This window comes from Lates calcarifer, linkage group LG6 (genome assembly GCF_001640805.2).
Source record: "Lates calcarifer isolate ASB-BC8 linkage group LG6, TLL_Latcal_v3, whole genome shotgun sequence".
NCBI classification, from domain to species: domain Eukaryota; kingdom Metazoa; phylum Chordata; class Actinopteri; family Centropomidae; genus Lates; species Lates calcarifer.
The window spans coordinates 10,698,079-10,718,708 of record NC_066838.1 but is presented as its reverse complement, the minus strand read 5'-3'; the positions used below and the strand labels follow the sequence as shown (position 1 = coordinate 10,718,708).

Below are 20,630 nucleotides of genomic sequence, written 5' to 3'. Positions count from 1 at the left end.
ACAGACCTTGTACTGAATGCAGTTTTCATACTGTGATGATATGTATGAAACGCTCATGTCAGGGTTCATACTTTAGGCATGTTTAAAGATGTGTTAGATCACACCAGCCATAAAGGTTACAAGACCAGTTGGATTTTGATTTGTTTGTGCATTTCAGGCTCCATAGCCACGGGAGCAGCGCCACAGGCCTCTGCATTTCCCTTGGTTAACCTTGCATCCCTAATCCTCACAGCAAGGACTGTGCTATGACAAACATCTGCAGGAACCAGGCACCACAGCTGCTTATTAAGAGGAGAAACAGCAGGTCAAAGACAACAAGAGGCTGACAGCCGCATTTCCACCTGCTCCCTACCTTACCCTACTTTTTCTTTCCTCTTCTTTCTACAAAGATCTCTTTGTGTGGAAGATTCTTTTTCTCTACCTTTCTAAAGGATTTACTGAAAGGACCTGGCTCTTTCAGAAGTTGTGTTTATGGAACTGAAAGGACACCGTGACTTGACTGCAGTCTCTTTGAAGATGTTTTTTTTTCTTCTCTGCTCCCTTCTAACCAATGGATATTCTCATACAGCTTTCACCTTGGAGGCCCACTGTTGTGTGATGCACAATTGGATGTCTATATGTTCTCTCTGTGAAGGCTTTGTTAAGCAGATATGTATGTACTGGACTTTTCACGGATGATGGGATTGTATGTTAACTGGGGATGGAGGAGATATAAAGCACTTATAGTGCATAGCTCATTCTGAGAGTTATATTTAAGCCTGGTTTAAGACACACAAAAAATGGGTTATGACATTTTCCTCCTCAATTTCCTTCTCCTCTATGTGGACTGTCTTTGAGAAAGTACCTGAACTACCTTCTTCTCAGAAGGAAACTGTTACTAATCCCTGCCCAAAAAAACAAAACAAAAACAAAAACAAAAAAACAAAAAAAAAACATAATAGATAAAAAAAAAAACAGGGACCTAAGCCTCATTGCTTAATGACAAACCAGAATTTGGGATCTTTGTAACTTTGCCTGGATTTTACTCATGCTTTTACGTTGTACCATGTTACATCAGAACCTCAGAGTTGCCATGAAACTGACTGGAACCAAAGGTATTGAGCCAACAAGGTTCAGTTCCACCTCTTGTATCATTGTGAGTAAATGCAGCGTGTACACCCCAGTATTGCTACCATCGTAAACAGCAGACTTGTGTTGATTAATCGATGTCTTACCTTCCTCCCCCATCCATGATAAGCGTGTAAAAAAGGCACACTGAGCAGTGTGAGACGCATTGTTGTGCACTGTATGTATGAAATCCTCAGGTCCCAAATGAGCCTTAAGTCTTATGATTATTATCCATGTTGTTTTTATTCGAGAGACGTTTTATTTATTTTCCTCCTCTGTTTATCCGTATTGTGTTTCGGCTCACCCTTGATATAATTTATGAATAGCTGATCTTACTGCTACATTGAGATTTTTCAATTTTGTTATTTTGTAGATCATATTTTTTGGGCGTTTTTGGGCTCAGAAACAACATGCCTTTCTCCTATGTCTTTCATGATGAGCACTGTAATACAGTACAAGTGCAGTGATTACTAACTTTTCTAACATAGCTATGGGGATGGTATTTTACTGTCAGCTGCTGTTTGGCATGAGATAGGTCAGTGTACGTACCTATGTTGCTTAGGATGTCTGAATGGATCAACCTGCTTTTAATAAACGTAATGCCATTTTCCTCATTTCCTTCCTTGACATCAGAAGAGGCCAAAAGGTTATGTGTTTCAGACTTCCTCATCAGGCCATGCCCTTTGAAGTAAATCACTCTCTGTGTGGTCTGGAAAAGTTTGCTCTGGAAAAAGCTTGTAAGTAGAACTAGAGGTAAGTTATGGTTTGTTTGTTTGTTTTTTTGTTGTTTTTTTTTTTGTATACCTGCTGTTTCCAAGGACATGAATAAACTTTTACATTTTTATCAACTTGACATCAAGGTCAAAACTAGAATGGAACTCTGTATAAATACCTCTGCACTAGGGGTGCAGTGTTATACATATCTGTCTAGCTCTTATACTGTTTCTCATAATGTGAAGGAAAGTGATTCCTTGATCAGGCCTTTCAACTAAATCCACATCAAATTTCATTTGGGTTCTTCCTTGACTCATGCCCCGTCCCTCAACTAAGCTTGGTACAAATCATTCAGTAGCTTCTATGTAATCCCACTGATACATAGACAAACTAACAAACTAACAAACCAACACAGGTGATAACATAACCTCTTTGGTGGGGGTACATAGAGTTCAGCTGAAAAGAACATGAACTACCATTTTCTATTAACTTACATGAACCTGAACCACTACTACTAACCTGACTCACGGTTGTAAGTCAATTATTTTATGCTTTTTTTTTTTATTTAAGTCAGCATGATAATAGTTAAGTACAGTGTGAACAAGTAGATAATGTTTCCATGCCTTTGTGTAAGACATTGAAAATTGTTAAAGAATCAATTGTTTTGGTTGGAGATACTTTATGAACTGTTGGAAACTCTGCACCACAGGTTGCAGTTTAACTACACGTATCCTGTAGCTGTGTGTCAAAAGCCTTCCAGCTCATTTCTCTTTACAAGAACACTTTAAATTCATTGTTAAGTTTAGAGTATCTTGCCTGAAGCACTCACTTCAGATCATGCTGCACCAGAACTACACTCAATTAACTATCAGGGCTTGAGTTGATCATTTCAGAATGTAAATTTTGATTTATTTAAGCCCTTCTGTTGCAGATTGTAAATTTTATGTACTTAGGGTCATTGTCACACTGTGTAGCGCCCATCGCCCCTTTCAAATCACAATTGACTTGACTTTGAGAAAGAGCATTGTTTTGTTTTTTTCTTTTATCCCTCCTTGCAGGCGCCTCATCAACAGTCTGAAAACAGATACTCATAAGTGCAATCAATATCTGCAGATCTATAACTGGTAATGGTGAGTTTGTCACCTGCTTGAGATTTGTTTGGTGCTCTTGCAGTGATCTTTACACTCACTGCCCTCACACTGAGGAGAGTATCAGTTTGTTCCATACTAGATGCTGTGTCTGCATGACTGTGAGCTATAACGATTAGCAATCGTACCTCAGAGGGAATTGGGTCGCACTGAACTTAAAAAGTATCTGCTGTGAAGAGCAGAAACATGATAGGGCAGGATATCAATGACCCACATCTGAATATCTCCACTAAATAGATTACATGACTTACCCAGGTTTGCAGAAACTGTTTTCCTAGCGGTTCAAATACCAATGAACGACCTTGCTTGTGTTAGTTTTATTGCAAATTGGGTTACACGCTTTATATCGGCTGTAGGATGCATTTACAGCATCTGAACTACTGCTTACTTGGAATAAGTAGTACTTAAACAAGCACCATATTTTACAACACTACAATCAACCTTTTATTTGCTTATTTATTAATCAACTTTTGGCAGTCATCTAAAATCTATTGATAAATTATTTTTCTTCCCTAAAACCATCTGCACACGATACAAAACACACAACTACTATGAAGTGAGTAACCTAAAACCTCACTTTATACTACATTGTTGCTTTTTCAATATTGAAAAATACAGTAGCCGTACTTCATTATTGGGTCTAGAGGACAAATATGCACATACCAGCTGTAATAAGACAAACATAGATTCGTGGTAGAGATCAAACAGAGAGATTCCCCTCTCATCTTCTTTTTTTTCCCTCTCTCTCCTTTTATTCATTTCGAAGGAACGCAAGTACAATGTACAGCAAAGACACAGCACCAAGCAATGGAGAGCAGCAGAGCAGAGGAGATGAAGCTGCTGTGGAGGAGGAGGAGGAGGAGCAGGAGGGCTCTGTACAAAGAGGAGTGGGCTAGAGTTTAAGGGTCAGCCAGAGGTCGTCCAATCAGACTTCGGCACCAGGTGTCTGCCATTAATTGCGGTCTGGTTATTACTTGTCAGACTTCCATGAGCAGGCCTTTTCTGGACAGAGGGAGGTAAGTTTAACCTTTCAGGTTGATCCGAGGATGATTTGGATAATTTTGCCTCTAGCGAGCGATAGTGAGGAAGATTTCAGTTGTGTATGCTTGATGTTGTTGCAAAGCTCTCTTCTTATAGGTAACTGATGCCCCCTAGTGTACATGAAACCCATGGCCATTAACTACTTGACATCTTCACAATCCACCAAACGCCACCGAAATATACAGTACGAGGTATGCATGGCTGCATTATTTTTTTTTCGCACCTTCCAGTTTGACACCCAAGTCCATGAGATAACCAAAATATGAAACACAACAGGAGTTACACTACGCATGTGAAAAGTGTAAAGTTTAGTGTCTGAAAGCCAAAGTTACACCTCGGTAATATTTTCATAAACCTGACATGACAGTTTTTTAATGTTGTGTTTTCTCAATTGAATGATTTAGCTGCTGCCTGTATTTGATTTAAATACATGACTTGTGCGTTTAAAAAAAGACTTTTGCAAGGAGACAGAAATTTTGCAGGTAATATTAAGGATACCATAATTAAAGGAAAACTTTGCCATGTCGTGTTTATGCTTTTGACTTTCTGGCACTTGTGTAATTAAAAGTAGCTTGTTCATATAAAGTTATTTCATACAAAATCAGAGTTTGTACAATTTGACTGCTACCTTAATTGGCACACTACATGTCTATGGCAATCCTTCTAACATTCATATACCAAATCACACACAACTAAAAGTTCAAAGATGCTGCCCCTACTGTATATTTTATGTATTCATAACACTGTAGTTTGTCTGAAAGAGTATTGGAAGGGCTCTGATGCATAATACTATTTCAGCAGAGAATCTTAAAAAAATGAGGACAATTTGTTGTAGAATAAACAGCTATGAAAAACATCAGTCACCACAACTGAATATAGGCACAACAGACCTACTCTGTGTTCCTTTATGGGGACATTTAATTAAAAGCAAACTGATATGTAAAGATATATTAAACAGCACCAGAGGCTGGAAATGAGATGAAATTGTTAAAAAGGTCATTGGATGTGGGGATTAACAAACAACCTGACGCATTGTGTGCTTGATATTTCCCACTTTTTCTGATGAATATTCTTCATTTCCTGTCAGGAAGCTTAATTTCCTTTTTTTACATGTCAGAGCTCAGATTTAATGTCAGATTGTGAATAATTCTGCCTTTACATCTTTGTAATTTTTCATGCCATTTCCTTCGTGATGATCCTGAATATCGCGATCCATCCTTCTTATCAGCTCACGTCCATATCAATCCAATAATGCAAGAAATTATCATGCAAATATTATCTCAAATACTAGTTTTACTGATGCAGCAGCCCGTTCTGCGACTTGAACAAGGGTGTGAGCCTACTCTATGTATTTACTACACAAAATGGCCATAGTGGTATTATATCCAGCTGAATTCTGAAAGCACGTCTAAAAGGCTGGGAAAGGAGAGGAAACTGGGCTCACTCTGAAACATCAGCATGCTCAGAAACTACATTGCCACCATCTGAATAAATACAACAGGTACACTGTGTGTATTCACAGCTCCTAATGTCCAGAAACATATGCAGAAATACTCGAAAAGTCCAATCAGAGTCCATCATGATGCAGCGGCTTGATTCTCGTCCTTCCACACTTGCCACCCACACATCATGGTGAAATACATTTTACAGAAGTCAAATCTTCAAAGTGAGATAGATGGAGGGAAGTATGGAGATCAGACTAACTCCGACTTTGGTTCTTAACAAACTCACAGCACAATCCTTTCTAATCAGTGCATCCTCATCAGTCAGTGTGATGGGGGGTGGGCCAGCGCTCATTTGTTCATTTGACTGGCTGAGCAGGAGTGGGAACTAAACATTGAATTTCTTCTCTCACTAAACCCTGCTTCACTGGATACTTTAACAGTATGTGAGCTACATGTAATGGATTCTTTCTTATTTCTTAACAAAGTTTACGCACACACAGTAGGTTTCTTCAACACACACAGCAGAAGTCAGATGATTTCTTGTTATTGAGAACAGCAGGACAGACATGTAAAAGACACTTCTCTGTTAATGGCCATTTTTTTTCACATATTTCCTAATTTTCCAAGTGATACTGTCCACATAGGATGGGTACCAACATAACTCGTTACTTTGGATTACTCCACAGTGTGAATGAGTGCGCAGATTATCTAAACAAACCCCTTCTTTGCTAATTCCCTTTGACCTTTGAGGAGAAGCCTACTGAAGCAAGTGTTCTGAATGTAGAGGCCCTGAGAGCTTTGCAGGGAATTTAGTTGGATTTTCTCTTTAATTGTTCCAGATGTTTAGGATTCTGGTGGCATACTGTTCGACCAATCATAAACCATGAATGATGTTTGTTTGCAGCATGGCCACCAAACCACTCCTGAATGTAATCAATTTCAACAGTGAAATGCTTGAGTAAAAATAAGGATCTGAAAGGAGTCCTGGTTCAGTGAACATGTACAAGAGGCTCCATTTGAGCACCACTGGCAGTAGTAGTCTATCAGTAGGGATGGTGGGTGGCAATTTCAGGTCGGGCACTGACACTTCTGGTCCAAAGGGGGGCACTCTCGTCTCAGGAAATCAGGACTGCAGATTAAAGAAAAGGGAGATAGATGACCTTAATTCCCTGAACCTCAAAGGAGGTTGTGAGGCTAAATCTTGGCCAGATATTATCTTTTGGAGTCAAGATGGCACCTGTACCTCTGATGCACCGTGTCGATCCTCAGTGGATGATTCAGTTTCCCTGACAACAACTGCCTTGGTCACCTGCATGTCTGGATGCTGCTGCTTGGCCTCCTGTATTGCAATAGCCAAAGCCTGAAAAGAAAGAGTGAACTGTGTGTTTAAACCTTGAATATTAAAACAACTTTTCTTCTTTTCTTCTTTCTCCTTCTTTTCTAGATTGTTTTACAGCTCCAGACTGAATTCCAGTCAAAATTTGAGACATGTTTGTAAAGAGAGCTAAAATGATTAGTCTACTGGCAGAAAAATAATCAGCAACCATTTTGATAATCAATTAGCCATTTCAATCATTTTTCAAAGAGAAATAGTGAATAAATACCAAATACTCTCTAGTTCTAGCCTCTCAATTTTTTTCTTCTTTGTCAGATATTATTCTGAATTAATTATCTTTGAGTTTTGCTCTGTTGGTTATAGTTACCTTGGACTCTTGGAAGTTGCAATGGACATTTTTTCCACTACTGACATGCAAAATGTAACAAAATGTAACAATTAATCAAAAAAGTAAAAATTAAGATTAACTGATAATGAAAATAATGACTAGCTGGAGGGCTGCTTGCAAAGCACAGTTGCTCAATGTCTGAAATAACTGTTATATATATATATATATATATATATATATATATATATACTTCCAGTCCCAAAATAATAAATAATCAGAACACACAATCATTCTTAGAAACATATTTCTTATCTACAACGATCCAACAATTGAAAATGTTCCAAAAATACAACATACCACATCAACAACTGTAAACAACTGTGCACATGGTTCTTTTGACTTCACTGTTCCATCCATATTTCATTTGTGCATTCAGCTCACCTGTTCTTGGTCTACATCATCATCTCCAGTGATTATGATCCTCTTCTCAATCCTGGTCTCTGAATATCCTCCTTTCACCGTCTGCAACACACAGTGGCCTTTCTTTCAGAATCAGAATCAAAATCAGACTTTAAGTTTGCACATAAAAGGAATCTGTCTTGGTATATCGGTGCTAAAGAACAGTGATAGTAAAGTAACCTGTTAGGTAACCTGTTACCAAGTGCACAAGCCTGAGAATAATGTACCAAAAACAAAAAGGTTGCAGTTCTTGAACCCTTTTTTTACAGTCATATCCCTGGTCTTTGAGATTTAACTCTTTAAATTTTATAACCAAAAAGTTAGAATGAGACAAAAAGTCACTGAACCAAAGTTAGAGAGGCACAAATATGGTAGAAGGTTAGTACAGCCCAAAACACACCTGATGCAGCACTACCAAGTATTTTACAAGGTAAATAGCCTACATTTATTCAGACAGAGGAGATGAGCTGCATCTCCTCTGGAATTGTATATTTTAAGTTTTATTTAGGCTTCTCTACCTTGGTGACATGAGTGGTTGCCGAGGTAACATTTTCAGTGACCAGAATAGGTGATCCTGATGCCTCTCTTCCAAGACTGCCCATGTGCACCTGAGAAAGCAACAGCCAGTAGCATTAGGCAATTCTGCACACACACACACACACACACACACACACACACACACACATGCATAGTAACAGTAATGCTTATTTGATATTTTATAACATCCAGTCAGGCACGTATTCACAAATTTATGTCTTTGGTCTTTGTAAGTAGGTTTAAACCCTGGAGAGCAGGACTGAGCGTGCTGCAGGTTTAGTTAAAATTGGAAAGGTCCTTCTGTTTTGTACTCACAGGGGAAACACTCTGTCTCGTAGAATATGAAACTTCGCTCAGGCCAGCAATGCCGTGATCCTAAAACAGACAAATTCATAATGTGACTTAATGTGAACAGGATAGCGGGATAATAAAATAACACGATAACTGCGTTCAGTTCCAGTGCTCTACAGATATTCTTCTTCTAACTGAATATGTATTTAACCTGATCTGCGAATTCCACGATTGTTGTGGTGACCTCTGACCCATTGGGCTGGGTCTCCGTCCTGACGTCCGTCTTCCTCACTGCCGGCGTTGGCATGACATCGCTGGCCTCCCTGCTCAGCGGTGTGACGGCAGGAGCACGACCGGCTTCTCTGTGCGTCTGCTCTCTGTCCACCGCTGACGACACTGGCACCGACCTCTTTGGTTTTTTGGGAACTACAGGCTAGAGAGAGAAAAAAAGTTAGTTTTAAAACATGCTTTGGCTTTTACTTAAATTCAGTGGGAAAACAGGGCTTCAAAATGAAAGAGTTGGAAGCACTTTGCTGGCAAAAATGAGGATATTCACTGATGCTTCTAATGCATAGATGTAATCAAGGGAGCGCACAAAGAGAAAGACAAACATAAGTGCCTGTAATGTGACATACAGATTGGCACTGTGTTTCAAGCTTTGTGCTCAAGAGAGATGTTTTTATCTTTGATGCAAGATAAAGAAACAAAAACAGGAAAGAGAAAAGATGGAGGGTTCTTTCTTCATTACCCTTCAGAGCTGCTTAATAAAGAGTATTAAACTGGAAACATGTTGCCTGTCTGCATATTTCATTACGGTGAACCATATTTTGATCATTTCAGTGCATCAGAAGCATCAATATTCTGTATATTCAATGCATATCTTTTAGATCTAGACTTTTACATTGTGCAACTTTTGGACAATTAACCAGCAACAGACAGAAAGAAGAAAATTTAACAGCATTTTTATTTCCCCACAGTGGGATTATTGTCACTGCTCTATTTTTGTGTTTCATTAACATTCACATTGACCAACAACAGCACAAGAAACTAGAGCTTGTAAACAAAACTTGAACTCATCAACAGCTGACTTTGGGTAGCCCGTTATCATACTTTGCTGGAAACTTGGGTAACACTAAGAGGGTGATATGGTGGTGTTACAGGAGGGGGCCCTGAGGAGGATGGAAATTTAGTCCCACTTTGTGTTGTTTTTAGTAAAGATTTGTCTTCACTTCTTATTTATTTCCCATGTGCTCCTAATTTTAGAAAAGCGAGATAGGGTATACAACATGACACATGAATTCTAGCCATTTTGTGGTACATTCAGATTCTGTTCACACCCATGTTAACCTGCACTGCACTTTGATTGAGAAAGGACCAAGGTGCTTATTTTTAGGTCGCCTAAAGATAGCATAGTTCTTCTCACATGCCAGAACAAATCAAATGAAGGGAGCAGAAGCCTCTAAGTGCTACAAACACACTTGATATTGATATTAAAACTTTGGTCTACCTGAACATCGGGCCGTTTGACCTCTGCTCTGACTTCTTCAGTCTGGATATGCTTGGCAGGAGGGCTGCTGCTGGCTCCTCTGGACAGAGGAGCCGACACTAATGGAGGAGACGGCTCGGAGGGGCCCTGCTGCTGAACTAAGTCGATGCCCAGGCACAGACCCCCATCTGGTGACAGATCCCTTTCTCCCAGCTCCGACATGCCCCTGGAGAACTCCTCCATGCCCGTGTGCAGGTCTGTGAGGACGGTGAAATCGACTTCGGCCTCCAGGCTGGATGTAGAGCTGACAGTGATGCTGGAGCATTTGCGTTCAATGCCTAGGTGGGTTTCCTTTAAGTACAGGATCTCATGGTCCTGATCGTCCTCTGATACAGAACCCAGACGTCTCTCCCATGGTTCCCTCTGCAGAAAAGACAGATAACAATGCAATTTTACACCCAACCAGAATTTCATACTACAGGGACATTTACTTACATAATCAAAGTGTAAGCTACAGTTTTTCATTTATTTTAGTGTTTCTCTACTAATCAGAATTATAAATTTAGGCCTGCTTTCCAGTAAATACTGATATAAACAAAACATTTTAAATCAGATTTAGTAATTGTTTAATGTTAATAGTTTAAAATCCTGCATTTGGAGCTTTGGTCGTAGGGTCTCTCTTTGATTAGCTATTCATTTACAGACCTTTAAGGAAACCAGGCTAGATACATTGTGCACATAAAAAACGAAAACGAAAACGAATGATAAATAACTACGTGCTCCTTGTTTACTCATTTTCAAAATAGAAGAGGAGGAGAAAAACAGAATAAGAGACTGAGCGATGACTCACTGAGGCTTCAGTTGAGAGGCTCTTCGTGAATAGCAGGTGTAGGGGGTGTCTCCTATAGAGGAGAAACAAATGACAAGAAAAGGTAAATGGGAAACTAATAAATCATGTGTCAGTTCATAGACATGACAGCCACAAATGGTAGTGTAGTCTATAGCATAGCTAATGCATGTAATTGTATCAGAGAGGAGCAGAACCAGATTTGTTAAGAGGTTTTCTCTGTCACTGGATTGACATGTTTAGTTTGCATCAGCAACACACAGCTGATTAAAGCATTGACTGTTGTATTTAGAAAATACATATAAGTTGCTATGTTCTGGCTTTCACTGCATTGTTATTAACACAAAGTAAACACTTCATTCATCCATCAACTTTAAAGGTTACATACTTGCACAATAAACACATTTGAGAATTCCTAGAGTCTAAAGCTTAAGGCTACTGTCAGGAGCATGCACACAGGGTATATTTTACAGGCTGACATCATTAAAAATGACTGCAAGTGCAATGGTAATGCCATGCACTGGAAGGTTAGCTTTTTCAAAATCCCTTTCAGGAAAAAGGTATTCATATTTGTAAATGTGGCATATGAATGCCTAAGCCCTGAAGAGGTTTGGCAGCTCTGCAGCCTATGATTGCATCTAATCGCCTTTTTCATTTTCTGCTATTGCTACAGAGGTGCCAAGGCAGAACATTTGGTTCAAATGCCCTTCTCAGCCATTTATAAAGAGGATTTAAATTAAAAAAGAAAAAAAGATGGTGGAAAGGTCTTGCACTCCTTGCAACAGCAGCCACCTTTATTCTGTGAGGATGTTGGAAGGAGAGACCTGGTATTAACGTGACAAGTTAAAGGTGGGATAAAAAGGGGACGCCTGAAGCTTAAGCAATGGGAACTTTGCTTAAAGGCCCGCAGGGTTCTGAAATGGCCAAGCAGATGTCAAGCTTTGCTGAGGGGAACCAGGGAAAGCAAAAGAGCTCCCTGAGCCATGGACGTGAATTGAGTCGATCAATGATGCGATGCGAAGGAACGTGGACTTTTGCTTTCTCATACACAGCCACATGAGTTCTGAAGTTATGTGTGTGATTTTTTTTGTTTTGTTTTTAGATGGTTAAAAACAAGATTTGCACGACATCGCCTGAAGCTCATGCAATGTTTTATTTTCCGATGATTGACAAACAGGTTGGGGGGGGGCAGATGGTTTTACCGCTTGCTTCCTTTTTGCTGTTTCTTGACTGGGCGTCCTGTAGTGGATGTGGCTGTTGTCCATGTTGCTCTGTCTGTCTCGGGACCACTGCGTTTTCAGAGGGAGACTTCGGGGGGGAGCTGTTGGAAATTTGGATCCTGAAAAGACATTCTCTTTAAACTCAGAGTTGTTTTGAAAATTATCTTCATATAGCATGCCTCCTCCTCTTGTCCACTGACTTTGCCCTGTTGCATCTCTGCAGTCTCTTAGCTCCTGTTGTCCAAACAACTCATTCTTTATCTGTTGATGTAGCTGAGTTTGCTGCTGATACGACATTGCGGCCTCACTGTGGTATTTGGTGACTGTTGTGTTTTCCTTGAAAACATCTGTGGTAGACTGCAGTACAGTATTATCATCATCCAGTCTCCTTCCTGCCTCACAGGATCCGTCTTTTGATTTTGTCATCTGTACATCCCCGGCTGCAGCAGAGATGCCTCTGTCAGACTGGCTTTGAGTTTGAGGGTTTACAACACCTTTGTTCTCTTTATTCAAAGACTTCTTTGATCGCTGTGGCTTGAGAGGGACTATTTTGGTGACTTCTGAGTGTGAGTTGCCAGTTTTGTTCCAATCCTTCGTTCCCATGGGGCTCCGGTCTTTTATTTTCCAAGTCTCACAGTGCCTCGCGTCACTCTCAATTCTGGCTCTGTTGTCCTGTGGGAGAGAATCCACAGCGACCGGACTTTCAAAGTTCTTTGGTCTCTCTCGGCGAATTTCGTGCTCATACTGACGATGCCTCACATCTGTATAGTTTGTTGCACTCCTCTGTTTGTCCGGTGGAGATCCATATCCATTTTCTTGAATGGCATTCCTTGCTAATACGGAATCCTGATGCCTGTTAGTTGCTATGGTGTCATCCATGGGGCTTGAATCTGTTAGTCCTGTTGTTGTAAAGTCTGTTTCCTGTTTCGGAGATGCTCCGGGTCTAGTCCTCAAAGAGTCCCAGGGTGTTTGACAATCGTTCATATTCGCTTCAGTCCAAGACGCAAATGTGTTTCTAACCATAGAGGAGGTCTTACTCTTTTCCACTTTAGAGTAAGTATCCAGTGCTCCTTCATAAGCATCCTGCTTGTCAATCAATTTGCCATCACCGGTCGCCTATGTTGACATAGAGTAGACAGTTGCATTAGCCTAGCTAGGTACACTGCTCTTCCATTTGTGAAATCATAGTTACCCCATATGAATACTGTAATGAGTGCCATTTCCTAATTTTCTGTGTTTTGGCTCAGTGGGATCACAATTTTGATAGAGAATGTTAAAAGTAGACAGGATGGGAAAATGCTGACCAATATAACTTTTTTTTTTTTTTTTTAAATGCTAACTTACGGTAGTCAGTTCAGTGTGCACAATGACTTGGGAACAGGATTTTAGTCTTACTGATTTCCGCTCAGGGGTTCCTCCGGGAGGAGTAGCTGAGGAGAGGCGTTTCTCCCTCTGGGCCATTTTGCTGTTAGGCTGCCTCAAAGCCCTCTTCAGCTCATTGATGCTGGCCTGGTGCTTTTGTATAACATCTTCTGGCTTATCCAGGAACTGCTGCTCAAAAAGTACATCAGAGACACTAATTAACATTGGTTAAAATATTAGTTCTAAATCTATTATACAGTTATGGTCATTTCTACAAAAAACAAACAAACAAAAAAAAACTCTTTCTTATAAATCTGATGAGGGAATGGTCCATGATTGCTTGTTTTCTGTTTTGTTACTATGCTGCACCACATGGTTGGACAATAAAGGTCCCAATGATGACCCCAATGTAGTTCAATCAGACTGTAAGTATTATCAACATTTTTCTTTTACCTTATAAATTACAGGGGCAAGCTATTCAACAGTATATTTCCCCAAAGTACTTAACTGCTGCCCTATTTTGTTTCCAAAAATACACCTTAAACATCATCATAAATAACCATTTGCACTCTGCCTTAATGGGCACCAATCTTTGGAAGATGGAGCTTAAGCCCCAAACCGGTGCACCAAATGATTATGTGTGCTGTAGAAAATAAGCAGAATGCTTTAACATGACCTATATTACTGTTGCTGCTTACTGCGCTCTAACAGTAAGTGATGGGCACAGGTATGAATAAGAAACACAGCACACCTGGTGGGGGTCACTCACAGCACATGCCAAAAAGAGAGGACAAGCAGTACCTCCTGTTTGGGCCGAGGGGTAGCCAGATCCTTGTCCAACAGATGAGGGAGCCCGAGGTGGGGCAAGTGAGATGAAGGGAAGGGTTTCGAGCAAAGCAGGAGTTTGAAGAATTGGGGGGTGGAGGGTTGGGGTGGGAGAACAGATGCGTGCAGAGACAAAGAGGTAAAGTGCTGCATGTGAGTCAAAAAGGCAGGCAGCCAGATGGACAAACAAACAGAAACAGTTGACACCATTGGGGCTTCGGACTAAGACTGTTAAGCCATTTAATGTTCTGCCAAGAAGGCAGGGACAATCCATTTCGGCATCAGCCAACTGATAATTAATGCAGTCATGTATTGACTGAACTTAAGTGCTTGGCAAGGGGGATTATTCCCATACTTCTTCATTTAAAGATTTGGTGAGAACACATTACAAAACCACAAATGAACAGATCCTCTTGTGACAAATGCAGCACCAATATTTCCTGCAGTACTTTATAATACTACTGCACACGCCTGCATAGGAAAAATATGGACTAAATACACTGGAATAATCTTCACAGTATAAATAAAAAATAAAATGAATTTGTGTATCATTACAACGAACACAACAAAGGAATAATTCAAAAATAATTATTAATTAAATCAAATAATGATAAAATAATGAGATTCTTACACATCTCAGCGGGAGTACTAGGAGTTTTTTTTTACAACACTGATTCACTGAATCATGCACAGCGCTTAATGGCCATCTGTTTACTAATATCAATCAATCCCTCTAATTTCACACAGGGACACTGTTTAAGATGCACGCTCGTGAGCATGTGTTGACAATTGAAAAAAAAAAGAAGCTTTTCCCACTGGGGTTGAACTGTTTAAGCCACTCTGGATGCGAGCTAAGTGCCTATGAAGAAAATCTAATATGAATTTCCTCTGAAACTATTTCCCAGTGGGCAGACAGAGAAAAAGAAAAGGACGAGCCTGAATAAATGTATATTAAACATTTTATGTCTATTCATCTGAAGATCGATTCATGCAGTTTCCATGGATTATTCTCAGAGGAATCCTGGAAATCATGACATGGAAAGAAATAACATCCCCTCCAGGGACAAACAATCAAAAAGGACAGGTCATGCTTAACATACACAGACTATGGGTGCATGACCTACGTCAACCAAAACCACAAAGACAGACACTAATGTCCAAGGCCAAAATACCTCTGGCTTTGAGTCTACAGGCGAGCCTGCCTCCTCGCTCTGCAGGAGAGGACGTGGCAGAGAAAAGAGAGGTCAGAGAAACAGAGCAGAGGTTAGCAAAGAGGGTTAACGTTACAGCAGTGAGGAGAGAATAACTGTTAGAGGCAGGATGCTGGGTTAAAGAAATAATATATGTAGCAAAAAGGTCAAATCAGATTTTGCAAGTTGATTTAAGAAATAGTGAGAGGAGAGGACTCATACTAAGAGGTCTTATAAGACTAGGAAGAGGAGCAGAAAAAAGGGGAAATTAGGCCACGGAGAGAAAAAATCAGGATGTTGATTACAGTCTTAAATGAAAAGGAATGTGAGAGAGAAGGATGAAGAGTGTTAGTAAAAGGTTCAATGAGGGATTTTTCTTACTTGGGGCACAGCAAGTGCTATGTAGTTTTTCAAATGATCCAAAGGAACTGCTCTTGAGTGTTTCTCCATGCTTTCCTCAAAACTGCGGTTTGGTTTTCACACTTGCCAAATTTTTACATTGATTTCATTTACATTATTGACTGACAAGGCTGTGGCTCAATTAAAACTAATGACATGTAATTAGTGCATACTGTGTGCACTAAAATGTTTCAGTTGTAAACCAACCAAGGCAACAAGAGCTGCACTGAAAGCAGGTTTCTGTATATATGAACAGCGTTGTATCCTTTCATCCTGTACCTTGAGCTCTAAAGTCTTGGTGGGCGTTGAGATGTTGGCGCCCCGTGTCTGCTTCTGATCTTGACCTTCATGCTGCTCCAGCTCTTGATCTGTGTACTGGTCCTGGTCTTGGTCCTGATAGTGGTACTGATCATGGTCCAGATCCAGGCTACCCTCTTGGTCTAGGTCTTCCCTGGACATGAACTGCGTGCGTTCGCTGGAGCTCCGCTGAGAGAGCTGGTCCATGCTATCGCCAAGAGCCGAGGCTGGTGAAGTGATAAGGGGAGGGTGACAATCAACAGCATGGACTTCTACATCGGATGTTATACTATGAAGTATTTAATAAGGCCACAGTTCTCAATAAGCTGTGTATAGGAGACAGCAAGTCAAAAACTTCCTTAATTTCAGTTCCTGGGGATTTGATAGGAACTCTCTTCATTTTGAAGGCCATAACACAAAATCAATAAGTCCTGTTGCTGAAATATTTACACTGTGTGAGAGGGGAGGACAATGTTTTCATGCCTATATTGCTACCCATCCATCAATCCAACCTGTGGGGCTGGAGCCTGGTTATTGCTCCACATAACATAATCCAGGAAACATGAGTGAATCTCGGGGTAGACAAAGTCAGGGTACTCACCTCCATCAATGCTTCGAGGCAGCATGTACCTCTTGCTTACGGACCGATCAAACTGTGGGGCAGGCCTGTCAATCAGAGCGCTGGCCTGTCTGGTCTGGGCTTGGGTTCGCCCGCTGTAGCGGAACTTGGAACCAATCACCAGGAAACCCTTAGGAGGTGGCTCTGGAGAAACTAGCCTGCAAGAAGGTTCAGGTTGTGTAAAAGCCACAAATACTTAGATTCTGCACCTTGTTGATATCGTTTACTTAATTACACAGTTTAAATTTGGTAAAGAGAGAAAGGGGTGCTGCTTTATTTTCCTGGACCCTAATTTCTTAATAATTCCATGTGAGGTTTAATGAAAAGAATTACATTGATGATTTGGCGCTAATTATAGGGAAAGTAAACAGCACAACACAATAAGACAGCTATTTCCATTTAGTTAGTTGTGTTTACTTTATGAGCTGATTTCCAGAGGAATTTCCTTGAAAGAACAGCTGAAATATTATTCTTTGACATTTTGCTTATTTGCTTTCTTGCAGAGAATTCGATGAGAATGACACCACTCTCATGTCTGTACGCCAAATATGACATTGCCAGTACCAGGAGCTGATTAGCTTATCTTAGCACAAAGACTGGAAAGAGTTACCTCTCTCCAAAGGTAACAAACCCTACCAGCTAGCACCTCAAGTCATGTCATGCGATTTTTGTCACTGTGAGGTTGCCATGGCAGCCAGCGGAAACCAAAGGAATTCACTGTGCCCAGCCAAGAAATAGTCTGGCCTTGTAAAACCACAGTATGTCAGTTTAACACTTTTGTACAAAGATATGAGGTTGTTGGCAGAATGACAAACCTCATTTGAACCCAACTTATTATTGCAAATTTTATATTACACAGATGTTGAATTATATGTTTGCCTGTAGACAAATTTCATATTTGTGCAAGTTCAGCTAACCAGCTGCGTCCTGACTAAAAGGCTCTCTAATTAATTAGAATTAATTATTTAATTAGAAGTGTACCAACTGATTACTTCCTCCATTTTCCCTGTAATTAGTAACAAATTACCTTGTCCTCTTCAGCAACCTTCCCATAAATTTACAGTTACATGTCAGTTCCTCTCAAGGAAATTAAAATAGAACTATGGGGCCTGTAAAAAAGTGTTATCGTGAGAAGTTGGGAATTGACACATCTGTATAATGAGTTTCTCATAAAGATAGCAGGATAGCTCTACTGTGCCGACAGTACATGCAGGGTTCAACAACTACAGTGCAGGAAAGGTGTGTCTGTCTGTGTAAGTCCTACCTGAAGAAGGTATGGTGCTCAATGCAGACCTTCCACAATCGTTTTGAGGCCCGGTGGTTGGGCAGCTTGAAGCCTATGGTGCTCTCAAACTGTTCATACTGAGTGGTGAGGGGAAGGAGTGGCGGTGGTGGCGGAGGAGGAGGGGGAGGAAGAGGGAGGGCGGTGAAGAAGAAAAGGAGAGTGAAGGGAGTGAGTGTGGGTAAAGACGGAGGGGTGGTGGCAAGGTGAATTGTGTTTACTCCGCAGCAATGGAAAAATCGAAGCAGTTTTTCTGTTTACTTGTAGAAATATATTCTTGCGTCTGCCATGTCAGGTAGATTTTCCATCTCTAACCGACCTACAAATTAGCCAGTTCGTGCACTCACTCCGTCAGATGTTCAGCGTTGCGAGCAGAAGAAGACGCTTTCAAATCAATAGGTTATTAGCAATATAACAGGCCTTTAAATATTAGGACTAGTCTGTTCACAAGAAGAAGCCAACTTTTGTTCCACGCAAAAATTCTGTGGGGACAGTTTAGAATAAAAGGGCTTTAAAACACAATGACGATCCTGCAGGCAAATTTGAAGTGACAGCTGACTTAAGAGGATAGATATGCAGAACAAAGTATATGCACAGAATGGCCTTGGTATTCACTATGAAGATGTCAATGCCAGTTTAACAGTGGATATAAAACACATTCCACATACCCTGAAGGCCAAAGAATGAAGGAAAAAAAAAAACAGCAAAATCATAATAATTTTAGGGAGTTGAAAACCAGAGCGAGCATAATGTGGCTCTAACACTTGCAAAGTAAAATCCTTGATGAAAGTGCAAATCCTCAAGACTGGCTAATCAGGCTTTAAAGTCACCACAGAGGCTCAGAGGAAGAGGAGAAGAACAAAAACATGACCTATCATCATAATATTTAAGAACAGTAACTCTGAGGTCTATAAATAATGATGGAAAAAATACTCCTCGTCAGTTGTCACATGGTTTGCAGCAGATAAATCTCAGAAATAACTCTTTTATCAAACCATGAAATGACTATTTATGCTGCTTGGGACAAGTCAAGAGAGACAATGATGTAATTTTAACAACTGTGAAACCATGAAATAGAAATGTGGAGTTGGCTCTTTACCAAATGATCCTTCATTCCACTTGCCTCGGCTTTGCCGGAGCGACTGTCATGAGCTGTTCCAGTGTGGCTGTGCATGCAGTAATTGCGCAGTGAACTCCTACTGCGTCAAGCAAGATGCAAAAGACAAGATAATTATCAGTTTTTATTTACCTCTCCGGGGCGGATCTTGATGTAGAAGTTGCTTCTTTTATAGGAGATCTTGAGAATTTTTGGCCAGGCGAACCGGTTGATCCTGAGGCGGTCTCGGTAGATGAGAAGGCCGTTGGCGCTCACCCCAAGCATTATGTCAATTCCCTCTGAATCCTGATAAACAATAATAATAATAATAATTCATTTTATTTATAAAGCAAATCCCAAAGTGCTACACAACAAACAATAGATTAAAAACAGATTAAAAATGGGCATAAAACATAAAAAAACAGGTATAGAGAGACAAAAAACCCTCACAAAACTTTGACAGTTGAAAGGTCTAGCAGTATTAATTCTATACCTTAGCATGATGCAAGTCCACACCATACATCGAGAGCTTCTTGGCATTTTCTAGAAAGTTCACCTCAGCCTCTGCCGGACTCATTCCCCTACGACGCAAATGTCACACATAATTCATCACTTCTTTCATTTTCAAATCAAAAGGACCAGCATCTTCAATTATCCTCATGGGATTCAATTTAATTAATGAAGCTGTATTTTCTCTGACCTGTAGTTACGGTGGAGCTCCATCACTCTCTCCTCCAGCTCTCGTGTTTGGTTGGGGGCAAAGCGGAAATCGCTAACATAGTCAGGGCCGTGGTCTTCGGGCTCGTAGTCTCCTAGTTCGGCCTGGACGGTGTAGGAGCCCAGGAGAGCATGGGTGACAAACGAGCAGGGTAGACGACCAGACAGGATGTCGTCCCTCAGCTGCAGGCACAGGTAGTACCTGAAGAGACACAGAAATTCTGCTAACACTTGTCTTCAAGAGTTATGAGTCTACATTATCAGGAAACACCTGGAAGAACCACTGTTGGAATTGTTCTCAGTCTCAATGCTTATTTGGTGCTGACTCAAGTTTTGCATCATGCTAGCAGCATTGATCTGTTCACATGTCTGTGAGCCAGTCCACCAATCTGAAATATCTCCACCATTACCGGATGGATTGTTATGAAATTTTCTACAGACATTTGTAGTGCTCAGAGGACAAATCTTAATACACAAATCTTAATACACCCGCCCCCCCCATATAGCATATCCCCCATGTCTGCATGGAGTATATATGGTACAAACATGCTAGACACTCTAGATGCTAGCCTGTTTGCCCTACTCCAAAAACTACTAAAGGTAATTCCTTGTCTTCAACCTTTATTGGAAGTGTATTCAGTTAGCCTGGGTACTTTGTACTGATCTTATTATGTTCTCTCTATAAATCCTGCCAAAATGAAAACATCCTCTGGACAACTCAGTACATTAGCTTTAGACAACCAAAACAAGTCAGTGTTATTTAACTGTAAGTTAAAAAGCCCCTCGTTGTTGTATTCAGACTTACCTAGTGATGTCTTCGATGAGAACAGATGGGTCTGGAGGGTAGAACTTGACAGAAAATCCAAAAATCCAGGAACCAACTG

At 40.5% G+C, this 20,630-nt stretch overlaps 2 protein-coding genes across 3 annotated transcripts in view; one reads left to right on the top strand and one right to left on the bottom strand.

Moving 5' to 3' along the window:
• cntn3a.1 (contactin 3a, tandem duplicate 1) overlaps window positions 1–1,721 on the top strand; it is a 73,501-nt gene extending 71,780 nt beyond the window's left edge. For both annotated transcript variants that reach the window (XM_018666176.2, XM_018666175.2), the window contains exon 23: window positions 158–1,721. In XM_018666176.2, coding sequence (XP_018521692.1) covers window positions 158–249 — 92 coding nt within the window. In that variant the 3' untranslated portion in view covers window positions 250–1,721. The remainder of the gene's footprint in view (window positions 1–157) is intronic.
• Window positions 1,722–3,271: 1,550 nt separating this feature from the next.
• The window catches only part of si:dkey-178k16.1 (band 4.1-like protein 1), a 40,399-nt gene continuing 23,040 nt past the window's right edge, over window positions 3,272–20,630 (bottom strand). The window contains 19 exon segments of the mRNA XM_018666105.2: window positions 3,272–6,584; window positions 6,699–6,815; window positions 7,561–7,641; window positions 8,097–8,186; window positions 8,431–8,490; window positions 8,618–8,839; window positions 9,914–10,313; window positions 10,739–10,794; window positions 11,942–13,075; window positions 13,355–13,510; window positions 14,123–14,152; window positions 15,319–15,357; window positions 16,015–16,259; window positions 16,634–16,809; window positions 17,916–18,013; window positions 19,183–19,335; window positions 19,523–19,610; window positions 19,730–19,948; window positions 20,552–20,627. Of these exon segments, the coding sequence (XP_018521621.1) occupies window positions 6,579–6,584; window positions 6,699–6,815; window positions 7,561–7,641; window positions 8,097–8,186; window positions 8,431–8,490; window positions 8,618–8,839; window positions 9,914–10,313; window positions 10,739–10,794; window positions 11,942–13,075; window positions 13,355–13,510; window positions 14,123–14,152; window positions 15,319–15,357; window positions 16,015–16,259; window positions 16,634–16,809; window positions 17,916–18,013; window positions 19,183–19,335; window positions 19,523–19,610; window positions 19,730–19,948; window positions 20,552–20,627 (3,446 nt within the window). The 3' untranslated portion in view covers window positions 3,272–6,578.